Source organism: Diospyros lotus, chromosome 6 (genome assembly GCF_014633365.1).
Source record: "Diospyros lotus cultivar Yz01 chromosome 6, ASM1463336v1, whole genome shotgun sequence".
Lineage (NCBI taxonomy): Eukaryota > Viridiplantae > Streptophyta > Magnoliopsida > Ericales > Ebenaceae > Diospyros > Diospyros lotus.
The window spans coordinates 42170913-42184243 of record NC_068343.1 but is presented as its reverse complement, the minus strand read 5'-3'; the positions used below and the strand labels follow the sequence as shown (position 1 = coordinate 42184243).

Below are 13331 nucleotides of genomic sequence, written 5' to 3'. Positions count from 1 at the left end.
ATCAGAGATGTGCTGTTAGATGATTAATGATTTCTGGGTTTTGCTTCAAATCCTACATCGGTCATCCAAGGGTTCCAGGTTCCTTCTGTGCTTTGCTATGTCTGTGGCTCTGCTTCTTTCATTATTGTAACCGGGTTGGAACCGATTATAGGGGTTGGGGGAAATTAAAATTTAAAATTTTGTGTTAGACCAAGATTGGGTTTCGGTTGTCTTTCAGGTTGCTTAATCAAGACAGTGAATTAAGAAAATGGGGAGCCAAGAGACTGATTCGTTTGAAATCGAAAGTAAATTGGAGAATCCTACAGTGTCCGAGCAATGTATATATAGGGCACCTTTGAAAGTTCGCCGAATAAATGAAGCAGCCTATACACCTCGTGTCATTTCAATTGGCCCATTTCACCATGAAGACGAGAGGTTGAAATCAATGGAATCACTGCAACAGCTTAAATTGATTTACCTTAAGAGCTTTCTTGATGGGACTGAGCTAAAATTGGAGTTTTGTATTAGCAAGCTCAAAGCGTGGGAAACAAAAATTCGAAATTGCTATGCAGAGAACATTCAACAAAAGAGTGACGATTTTGTGAGAATGATTCTAATTGATGCTTGCTTCATAATTGAGCATTTCCTTAGATATTACATGGCGGACCAATGGAGAGAAAGGGATCCATTGTTCTTAAAACCGTGGCTCGCAGAAGATGTAGCACAGGACTTGATCTTACTTGAGAATCAGCTTCCATTCTTTGTTCTTGAAGGACTTTACAACCTTGCCACTAAAAATGATCCTGATCTTCCCTCATTTCTTCAGATTACTTTCAAGTACTTTGAGGACCTCAACCAGCAAGCAATAAAACATGATGGTGTGAGTGTGAGGCATCTCACTGATTTACTAAGGATATTTTACTTATCACTAAATCAAATATTTCGAAAAAGATCAGAAGTGGGCAGCATATTGGAGCATCTATATTGTGCAAGTGAGCTAGCTGAGTCAGGAGTGGAGTTTAGTGTGAATAAAACAAACAAATGCTTACTTGAGTTACAAAATGTTAAAGGTGTCTTGACAATGCCGCGTCTTGATATATCTGATAGGACTGAGATTCATCTGAGAAATATAGTTGCATTTGAGCAAGGTCATTATCCTTTTGAGACCTATATTACCGATTACTTGAATGTCTTAGATTTCCTAATCAATAGTGAGAGAGATGTGGATATACTAATTCACAAGGGAATTATCACTACTTTATTGGGTGACAGCAATGAAGTGGCTACTATGATTAATCGTCTCTGCTCGAATCTTATCCAGCCAAATATAAACTTAAAATACCTGTCTATATGTAAGCAGTTGAATGATTTCTATGAGAAACCTATTCATAAGTGGAAGGCAAGCATGATACATGATTACTTCGACACTCCTGTGAAAACAGCAACTTCCATTGCTGTTATTGTACTACTTTTACTTACCCTTGTCCAAACCATTTGTTCTGTCTATCCACTAATTAAGGGTACTTAGATGGCTTATCGTTTCATCTTTGAAATGTTATGGAATGCTTTTGTACTCATCAAAGAATAAAGTAATGTTGTAAAATTTTATTAAGTAATAAAAGTATTAATTAGTCAATTAAAGGCAGTATATAGTTAATCCCCAACATTTCAATGTCAGGCTTTAATCTTTGTCTCTGGAACTCTTGTTTCTCTTCCCTAAAATTTCAATGAATTAGGTGAAATAGTGGGGTCGAAGACTCAAAAAAGAATAACAAATTAAATACAGGTTCATAATATCCTTAAAACACGATAATGGAAAGGTGAGTGCTAGAGATGGCAAAATGGGCTCGGCCCGACGGGCTGGCCCATTGGGGCTTGGCCTGGGACGGGCTAGGGCTAGCATTTTGCTGGCCCATTTAAGGCCGGGCCAATTTGGCCCGGCCCGCTTGGCCTGACGGGCCAAATGATGGCGGGCCGGGTTGGCCCGCTAATCAGCCACAAAACCCCCTCTCACCCTCTACCTCGCCCTTGCCCTCACCTCGCCCTCGCCCTCGTCTCGCCCTCGCCCGCGCCCTCGTCTCACCCTCACCCGCGCCCCTCGCTCTCGCCCTCGCTCGCCGTTGCCCTCGTCTCGCCGTCACCTGCGCCCCTCGCTCTCGCCCTCTGTCTCGCCCTCGCCTTTGCCCTCACCCTGGCCCGCGTCCCTCGCTCTTGCCCTCTGTCTCGCCCTCGCCCTCGCCCGCACCCCTCGCTCGCCCTCTGTCTCGCCCTCGCCCTCGCCAGTGCCTCTCGCTCTCACCCTCGCTCGCCCTCTGTCTCGCCCTCGCCCTCACCCTCGCTCTCGCCCGTTTGGCCCGCGGGCCGTGTAGGGCCGGGCTAGGGCCAGCAATCTGCTGGCCCGTTTTTAAGCGGGCCGATTTGGCCCGGCCCGCTTGGCCCGCGGGCCACTTGGTGGTGGGCCGGGCCGGGCCGGCCCGTTTGCCATCTCTAGTGAGTGCTAAGCTATGGTCCCCCTTAGTACCCACTCCTCTCATTGACAGGGTTTTGATGGGACACATCTAGTGATTTTGGTGTTATTGAGAAGAACTCAAAACACTGATTTACTTAGGCATGTGATGGAGCATACAACTCCTTATAAAATGCTAGAATAGCATGATGTAGGGCCAATTTTTTTTGTCAAAATATTGGAATTTAGCATGTTTTCCTATATATATCGTGTTATTCTTGCTTTTTATAATAATAAACTATGTATTCTGTCATACACTGAATGACTCAATTTTTTTGAGATTTTTACAATCATACCAAATTCAGCCTTTGGGTCTCACCAGAACCCCCAATAAAAATATGGGCAGCGCTATACTCCTTCCTAGAAAGTGTGTAGCTTAGCAAACACCGGATGAAAACTACACATAATCAAGTAAGTCAACTTGAATTCTAAGCGGATTTAACTAAATCTTTTTTGGGGCTAAATTTAACTATATTTAACCATGTATATATAATTTGACATAGTAAACTAATTACATAAATTGAATTAACCAATATTAAACAACGCATATATACAACACCAATCAAGTTGTGGGTCAGTTGGACAAGGGACCTCACCACATAAGATTTGCTGTTCTCCCTAAAGGAGAGAGTTTCAAGCTAGCAGTCCCCACATGCATGGGACTATAGCGTGCAGATGCTTTGATAATGTAACTTCTGGAGCATTCCGTCTTTACGCCAACTTTAATAAGATTGGTCCCATCTAAAGGGTTCCTAGCCCTTGTTCTTGAACCCCCCCCCCCCCCCCCCCCCCCCAAAAAAAAAAAAAAAAAAAATCACATATTACTATTGAAATACCATTATTACTCTTAACATCTAAAAGCCTTGTACGGTTGTACACTGCACATGCACATGCGCCAAAATTCAAGCATTTTTCTGTTTGTATACCAACAAAATTAGGTAAACATGAGCTTTTGACCCCTAGATTACATTCAACGCATTGTCCAAAAAATGTTGTGCCACGAGGAAAGAGATGATACGTGTTGTTATCTGTATAAACCAGATTATTTAACTTGATGCAAGTCTGGGGCGGAGCTATGTACAGTCAAGAATAAACAATTGCTACCGCAAGTGCAAATGCTCCCGGGTTCAAAACCAAGGGAGCTCGAGTCTTGATTTACCCCCCTCCCATGGTGTGGGGCCGCCGGGATAGGGGCGCCTGTTCTGGGCGTTTCCAGAAGAATAGACAATTGCTCACCCTTCAATTTGAAAAATTGTTATTGTATAAATATAATTTATTTTTTTTAATTTTTCCCTGAATACAAAACATAATTCCATATATATACAAACCCATAGACCAATGTCCCAATGCATCACCATGCAATATGTAATAATAAATAAATTGAAATACAACACCACCCCAAATAACAACCATTTGGAACCTACCCCGATAAAGTTTAGCATCATTCCATAAGAAAATGTAGAGAGAATAAGCCTTACTTGACAAGCGAATACAAAATGCATCAGCAATAGTCAGGAAACCCCTTTTATTCTCATAAAGAATTACATCTAGAAACATTACCATCTAGCCCATCAATGGATCTTATCATACCTCACAAAAAGTAAATTTACTCACAAAAAGTAAATTTATTTTTAATTAAAGAAGATTACTTGTAGACATGTTTTCTTGTTTTAATCATTTATGTCTCAAAAGCTTATATTTGAATTTTCAAATCTTGATTTCTCATGCAAAAAGTAAATTTATTTTAAATTAAAGTTGAGACATATTTTTCTATTGTTTTAGAAACCCTAAATATTTTTTGAATTTCAAATTTCTTTTTAATCATTTCTTTAGTGGCTAAAATGCTTATAAATACCCCCAAACTCATTTTTTTGAGTATCAAGTGCTTCAATTGCATATTCAAAGCTCCCGAAAGCTCTCAAACGCTCTCAAGTAAAACATCCAAATAATTCGAGACTCTCGAAATATTATTGTATATCCACCGAAGAGCCACAAGGCAACAGGAGAAAAATTGTTCAAGTCTTCTACGACAAATCCAAACTTTTCCATTTGAGCTTACAAATTATTTATTTATTTAAATATTATTCTCTTGTATAATTTGTTCTTAATTGCTTATTTGTGTCCAAGTGTTGACAAATTATTTGTAACATTTAAATTACCATTGTGAATTGTATAGGTTTCTTAGAACCATTAAAATCTAGGTGAATCTAGTTTCCAAGATAAGTTAGGAAGAAAACCTTGGTGTAGTGGTTATCTATAACTCGTTGTAATCTAGGTATGTATTTAGTTTCCAAGGTGAGCTAGTGTGGAAATCTTGGTGAAATTATTTTAGTGGAACCCAATGGTGGTTAGACCTTGGGAGAGTGGACTAGGTGTGTGTGAATACACTGAACCATTATAAATTGTCTTGTGCCTCATTGTATTTATTTTTGTTATATCTTATGGCTTACATTTATTATTAATCTCAAATATAATTTATTATATTTATCAAATATATATTTTTCAATAAAATCATTAATCGAGAATATTTATTAAAATTGAGAAAAATTTTAATCACTCAATTCACCCCCTTCTTGAGTGACCATACCCTGAGGGACCAACACTTCCAATACTCCATCAAACTCAAATCACATCATTTTCTCTCATCTCAAAGGGTGCAACAACCTCTATTTCAATACCCAAATGAAATCAACGAGGATAAATCGAAATGGTAGAATATTTATATGCTTTTCTACATAGCTTGTTATCCTGCCTATTCTATCCCACAAGTGGACGGATCGTGACAAGTAATACAGTGATGAATAGAGTGTCGTACCCACGAGAACTAACTTTTGACGTTTACTCTAATTGATTTATCCTTAACCTAACACACAATTTGTAATTGGATCATCAATTTTACTAATAAAAGATGCAAACAAAACAATTTCTTTGATTCAAAAACTCTCAAAGTTAAGGCACTAGGGTTTGTGAATCCACCGTCGACCTTTTATGATTCAATTATTCATTACTCGGGTATTGCTATTCCTTATCTTAGGTTAAAAATTGATGATCCAATTACAACCAAAAGCCTTGCTCGATAGTCATTCAGTTCTATGTATATATATGATATTAACTATCTCTAGTCAACCTTTGAATATATAAACATGCATTCAATCATGGAGATCATCACAAAATGATTTCATAGGGCATAACGGTATCTCTACCTATTATATGACCCTACATTGTTTGCTACCATGTCTAATCCATATTGAATCTCTCGAAAGCAATACAAATCACAAATATGTTTCAATGGTGATCAAGCATCAAAATGTCATTATGAACAAAACAAAGAATCAACCCGAATGGATAAGAAAATAGTAAACCGAATAACTTTTAATCAAACCATTAGAAGTCGAGGTTTCATCATTCACCCTAACTATAAACACTTAGCAATGCATTCTTGCAATCAAAAGAAAAAGAAAAGAGTTGGAATCCATAGCAAGGAATTGAGGAAGAAAAGAAAAATACAACCCAATAGTAAAGTCTTCAATCTTCCGTCCACTTCTCTTTCTTTCCAAAAAACTCGCCAAATCTCCCAATAATAAGTCTTTAAATAGTCCTCTTTAGGTTATCAAAGTCGTGCACTTTGAAGGAGTCTATCCCTCTTTGATTTGGATTGAAGCGGGCTTAAAACAACATTTTCACGAAACTTTAAACCCTATCGCGGCATGCTTGTTGTTGCAGACTCATGAGCTCTAGATAGAAATTCCTAAAGCGGTCTTATAGTGGTATGCATTCCACTACAGAACCGTGACCTCCAGAAACTAATTTGTACACCAGTCCTATAGCGGTATGCATTCCACTGTAAGCCGCTGGCCTTCTTCTTTTGCCTCTTGCTTTATCATCTTCCACTTTTTGCTCTCAATACTCTTTTGTTTTCTTTTGAATCGATACCCGATCATGCCTCCAAGTTTTATTTCAACTCTTATCATGCACCAAAATTACTCTTTTTGCTCCATGATCACTTTGCATGTAATGTGTACCTATATTGACAAAATTAAGCCCAAAATGAGTAGTAATCATGTTTATTGAACACTTAAATGCTAATCTTGGACAACTAAATAAGAGTGCAAAATATGTTGATCACTTGCATCCATAAACTATCTTGCAAATACAAGGAATTTTCTTGGCTAAATTCTTATTCCAACAAGACCTAGAGGCTCATGAGGGAAGAAAAGAACAAGAAATTGCACATTAAAGATGAAAAATAAGTGCAAGCAAGAACTTGCCTCTATTTGGATGAAACCACCGAAGATTTCAGTTGCTAATCCCAAGAATTTAAATCTCCAACTTCAATTTCAAAGAGAGAATAAAAGAAAATGGGAGAAGAGAAGAATTGGATGGAAGAAGAAAAGAAGAGGGTTTGAAGAAAGAGAAGAACAAGAAGGGAGAGAAGGAGAGATTTCTCTCTTTATATACCATGCCATATTTCCCATTTTGCCCTTCTTATTTTCTTTTAATCTCCACCTTATCCCTTGACCATTTAAATAAATGCAAATATAATATAATTCCTTTAAATAAATCCTCTTTATGTAAATACATCGTTCTCTTCTTTTCCATTTCTCATATAATATTCTATACACATACCTTGTATAGTTGTGGGTCCCATTTTCGTCAAAGTCAAATCCCTGACTTTTCCACCATTTTACCTTATGTGCCAAACCAACTAAAAATATCACATATAATCCTTCAAAAATAATGGCTCAAACAAAAAAAATATTTTATTCCCATAGTTAACACTCGAACCCACTAGTGGGTCGTTACTGTAGCGACCCGTAAATAACAAATTAATTTAATTATTGAGTTATTGTGTTAATCTAAATCAAAAGGAATATTAAAATAACTTGTTGTTATAAATAAAAATAAATTATATGATTTTAAGGAAATAAGAAATTAGGGTAATTAATTATGTTATTTTGGAATATTTTGGGAATAAGAAAAAAATTGAAATAAATTAAATTGTGAGATTTTTGGTAGTTTTGGGCGTTAGTGTAATTAATAAGGGGGGGTGAGTGTGTAAATAATGGAAGTTGGAGGGCCTGGTGTGATTTTTGGAAAAGGGACCAAAGGTCCCTTTAAATTTAATGGTTGCGCTATATGGTTAAAGGCGAGCATGGACGCGGGTGGTTCGCGCGCGAGATGGGCGAGGGGGTGGTCGCGGGATCGATTCCGCACGAGGGAGGGCTGCGTACACGCGAGGCTGATTTTATTTAGCCTTTGGGCATCCGAAACGACGCCGTTTCAGTGAGGCGGTGGCCTCCCCAGCGGCTGGCCCACGCGCTGCCACGTGGCCGCGCCTCCTCCGCTCATTTTTGCTTCTATTTAAGCCCGATTTCGGACATTTTTCTTCCAACAAAACAGCCAGCAAATTGAAGAAAAGAAGCAGAGTGCGCGAGCTCGAAATTTGGGGGATTTTGGTGGAAAAATTAAAATTAAATTGAGTTTAATCGAAGATTTAATTTATCAGGTATGTAGAGAAGCTAGTAATTAATATTTTATACGGTCGAAATTTCATTTAGAACCCAATTTTCCTAATTTTGGCAAATAATTTGGGTGTTGCAGTTTGTATAATTTTTACCGCGTTTAGCCAAAACAAGCTTAAGGATATCTTTGTAAAGGCAAGTTCTTTATACCCTCCACGTCGATTCTTTCGTTGTCAATTTATTTAACCTCCCTTCGTTTGTTTCGGTCGTTAATTAATTATGGAATTTTAAATGGTTAGTTTCAAAATTTAATTTATGAAACTGGTCTTGTGGATTTTATTCGTTGGTTGCCTACGGGGGTTTGTGCCACCCCCATGCCTGTGGGAATGATGTCATACTCACCCGGGGCTAGGTTCTTAGCTGTTCAGGTATTATTATGGATTTTTGGATGTTTATAGGCTAGAGCGGTTGTGCAGTGGGGGCTAGGATCGGTTGTTCAATGACGGAGTGTGTAACGCCCCGCTCCCACCTACGGGTGTTACTCACGAATAGCCAACTTACTATTCACATGCTAGGGCAAAGATGAAGAGACGGCTACGTTTCAACGAGAAATGACCTAGGTGGGAACTAGGTTTTGCCCTCTCTTCGCTCCGCTCGAGGGTCCGGGAATTATCAAGCGACCTATTAAAACCCGAAGCCTCGCAATCGTCACCCCTTCTCAAGCTCTTTAATGAAGAGTTTAGGGTGACCTCCCAGGATCGAAAGAAAATAAGCTATAATTCTCTAGCTTCAAGTAAATTATGGCATAACGCCTTAATTATAAGAAAATAATTTTTCCTTTCTTTGCCCCAACCATTAGCTCATTTATCTCACTTTCAATTCCTTTGGAAAATGTTTGGATTAATATTTCTTTGGAAAAATTTAAATAAATTTTCCTCATAAATCTCCATTGATTTTCCCTTTTAATTATTTCAAAAATTCCATAATTTTCCAACCATTAGGAAATTAATTTTTGAAATACAACCTCAAGGCATCCTCATCCAATTTCCAAAATTTAAGGAGAATACTCCATTATTTAATTTTCCAAAATATAGAAAATTTTCCCCACAATTGCCTCAAATTTATATTAATTTAATAATTAATTTAGAGGCTAAATACTCATTTATTTATTTATTTAAATATAAATTATTTCAGAATTTCCAAAATAATATCATATAATCAAATAAACAAAAATTAAATTAAAATAAAATAATAAAGGAAAAAAATACCCAACAGCAGCAAAGGGGGGGTGTGCACGGCAGCTGGCCGCGCCCCCCTCAACGCGGGGCCGCGCGTGCGCGCGCTGGCTGCGCGCATTGGCCCTCGGTGCCGGCCGCGCGCACGACCTGGCCGCCCACGCGCACCAGCTGCGCGCGGCCGCGCCCAGGCGCGCCCTCGGCCAGCACACTGCCACAATCCTTTTTTTTTTTTTGAACTGAAATTCCACATTTCCAGAACCCTTTCTCATACCAAGGGGCTTCCAAAACATTCAAGTTTGCCCCCCTTTTTCCCACATTTAGCCTTCATTACACATTAACAAAATAAATACAACACTTAAGCATAAAATACATAAACACTACTTCTCTTGCATTTTTCCTTGCTTTCAACACTTAACTTTGCAAAACTCCCTTCCTTCTTGCACATGAGATACCTACATGGTGAGGATAAAAACCTCATGAGCTATTAAGCTCAATAAGGGTGCAATGACAATAGTATGAACATGAAAATAAATGTGATGCCAATGCATGTATGCAACATGGTTAGGGCTTCCACATCCTCACAACCACCTTGGTTTGAGGCTTTAATCTACCCTACCCCACTCAACCTCATGGCCATAGGTCCTAAAACACACAACATGCCAATGCACACATAGAAATCATGCATCATACTACAACTTGCAAGCCACCATCCCATGGGGCTATCCCTTACCTCTATTCTTTTAGATTTTCCACAATCTTTAACTTCAAGAGAGCTTCAACAACTTGACTTGGTAAGACTTCACTTGCTTCCATCCCCTAAGAAGTAAAAAAAAATAAACTTTGATCTTTAAAAAATCTAATCCTTGAAGATAAGAAGACTAAGAAGCAAGAAGGCTTAGATTTCTTTACAAAAACCAAAGAGCTTACCTCTAGGCTCTTTCTTCTTCTTCTTCTTCAAATGGCCAAAGGGAAGACTTGTCTTCCCACCTTGCCATTATATAGATTTTCTTCCACTTTCAAGAATGGATCCTAACCTTTGGATCTTTGTGGGTTTAAGAGAAATAATCCTAGCCTTCCATTACAAGCACAATCCATGTGCTTTGGAGATTTTTAATCTCAACCATCCATTCTAATCATTCAAAATTCACTTCCATTTATGTTGGCAATCCATGCCAACTTTCAAGACTAATTTATGACCCTTGGATCAATTTCCCAATCCAAGGCCAAGTCTCCACCCTTAGATCATCTTGGTCTTCCATTCCAAAATTAGTCATTTTCCTCATTTATTTAATTTGACTAATTTCACCCCATCACATGAGTGACCACTTGAGAGACATATATATTTTCTTTCCCATTTAATTTAATGTGATCATTTTCCATAATCAATGCTTGACTATTTTCCATTTCTTTTGCATTTTCTTTAAATGCAACTTAATTATGCCTCCCATTAATTGCAAGAATTACCATATTTCAATTTCTTTTGAAATTAATTTAAATTTCTATTTGCATAATTGGGACAATTTCACCCATCAATAATATATATCAATTGTAAGGAAACTTTCCAATTAATTGCCATTTATTTTAATGAGGAAATTTTCACCCATAAACCATGAAAATTTTCAAAATTCAAATTTGAATTTCTTTTCCCAACATCATCATCACCATCATTAATGGCTTGAGTGACTATTAATCTTTTCCTTTTGATTTAAAATAATCACTCTCATCTCTTCCATTTTGCTTGGACAAGAAAATGCCAAGTGTCACTCCATGTCACAACCTTGGCTTTCAAGACTTAATCTAAGCCATCCATGTGGCATTTCCACATTAACCCACTATTTTAGGGAAAATCCATTATTTTACTCACATAAATAATTTATGAGTATTTTTCCCCCATTTCCATAATTTATTTCCATTATAGAATTTACTCCAAAATTACAAAAAAATACCCTTTGTAAATTTTTAATCCCATTTATCTCCACATAATCCAAAGGGGAACTAATTCACTTCCATACTTAATTCCACCTAGGAATTATTTTTAATTTACCAAATTACCCTTTATTGGACTTCACTATCCAAATTACCAAAATACCCCTCTCATAGGGCACCCTCAATCTCAAGGATCCAATACCTTCTCAAGGGCATTTTTGGAATTTTCTCACTTTCTTTCTCATTCTTTTAACACTTGTAACACCGGGTGTTACAGAGTGACTGTTGTACGGTCTATCTTAGGCTGTCGGCTGGTCTCTCCTATTCACTGACCGTTGACCGATGCCAAGCACTGTTGACTAGCTCTGTCGTTACGTGATTATAGCATGACTGGTATCATTTTATTCTTGTTGCATGTTTTGGTGTGCACATGGGTATGGGCTGCATGTTGGGGTTTTTATGATTTGGTTATGCTTGGTCACAGACATTCTAGTTTGGTTAAGGTGCATCCAGCACGGGCATATGCATCGCGTGTGGTTTACTATGTGGGCAGAGCATGGCCTGATGCCTGGATGTATGGGCACTAGTGTATCACGTTGATGCTCACTACGCCATTGTATTTTATGTGCATTGCATGGTTACTGGTACTTATTAGTTCTCGGATGAGAGGACCGTTCTGAGGGAGCCTATGGCTTGGGTGTCGGGAGTACCGACATAGACATACGGGTGACGGGAGTACCGACCCGGGACAGCGCGCGCAGATTTGTGGAGATTTATGTTGCCTTTTAGGGCAGCGGTAGGTTGGTATGGGACTTGGGTGCCAAGTGTCTTGTGTGGGCCCTAAGGACCGGTATGTGTTTTCTTTATACTATGCTGTTGTGTTGTAGTGTCTCATGACATGTGTGTATGTGTGGGACTATGTTTGGGGTGATCTCCTCTTCCATTCACGTTATAGCCTTCATTTTCTTATAACTTGCTGAGTCTTGTGACTCACCTTGCTTTCCATCATTCCAGGTAAGGGTAAAGCGAAGGCTGAGGGCGAGGATCGTTCCACCTAGTAGCCAGCTGTGTCGGCAGGGTGTATATTTAGCTTGTCCCCATTGTCTCTGATATTTTGTCAGGATTATGTTTCTTATTTTTGACTGCCGGGTCGTTCCTTGTGTTTTTATTTTCTGGCACAGGTGTCTGTATATATTTTTATATACTCCGTGATCGCTGTTCTAGCGGGGTACTTGTGTGCGTGCATATTCATCATTTCGCTTCCGCTGTTGTTTTCCTTACATATGCATGCCAGGGTATTTTTGTCTTGTGTTTATTTCTCTTCCCTTATGTAAGCGCTTTCGTTCTGATAGACCGGGTGGTTGGGATATCCAGACGGGGGTGCTTACAGTTACAGTTTCTCCCCCCCTTAAGGGAATTTTGTCCTTGAAATTCTTATCTGATTCTTCCAATATTTGAGGGCTCACACAACTCATTATTCCTATAATTCCCTAGTAGTTGTATTCAAACTATGACGTCACTTTTCCTTTAAACCCTTATATAAGGGATAATTTAGTTTCTCGACACTTCCCCTTTCCTTTTTTTTTTTTTTTCCACCCTCAAATACTAGTAGGTAACCCTTTAGATAATGTATCCTCAAAATTTTTTGTGGGTTTCCCTTACTCACTTGATATGCTAATATATTATCCACAAAGTCCATATTAAATTACACCAAACACTATTAGGATGCTCATTTCACTTGGTTTATAAATGCTACCAGCATAATAGTCAAATCTAAGGGTATCATCAAATGATCATAATCGTTTTGTTACAATCCAACATCATTCTAAGATTGTTTCATGCTCCTATCTTATTCTCAATACCTTGCATACACTTAACTTAATCTTGAAAAGTATCTAGCTTCTTTGCAATTAATTGCTTAACTGTTCCTTTCATTTAAATATGATTGTCTAAATTCATTCTCTTTACCCAATCAAACACATTAAGTATAACTATCACAATTCCCTCAAGTCTCATTATAAATGCATTACTATAGGCACCTTTCTTCATACCAATTGTAACCACTCTTAACACATTTAGTCACCTAATGATCTCAAACAATGTATTACCACTAGAGTTGATTTCGTCACTAAATAAGTTTAACGTGCTCAGTATATTTTTCCCAAAGACACAATCGATTTTCCCATTACTATTCCACCGTTCATATAGCAACGATCCATC

The 13331-nt window shown here is 38.2% G+C and overlaps 1 protein-coding gene across 1 annotated transcript; it reads left to right on the top strand.

The window, feature by feature from the left end:
• Positions 1–291: 291 nt before the first annotated feature.
• LOC127803290 (UPF0481 protein At3g47200-like) lies at positions 292–1659 on the top strand. The gene has a single exon (XM_052339406.1). The coding sequence runs from the start codon at positions 425–427 to the stop codon at positions 1505–1507; it is 1083 nt and encodes a 360-aa protein (XP_052195366.1). The 5' UTR covers positions 292–424; the 3' UTR covers positions 1508–1659.
• The last annotated feature ends 11672 nt before the right edge of the window (positions 1660–13331 follow it).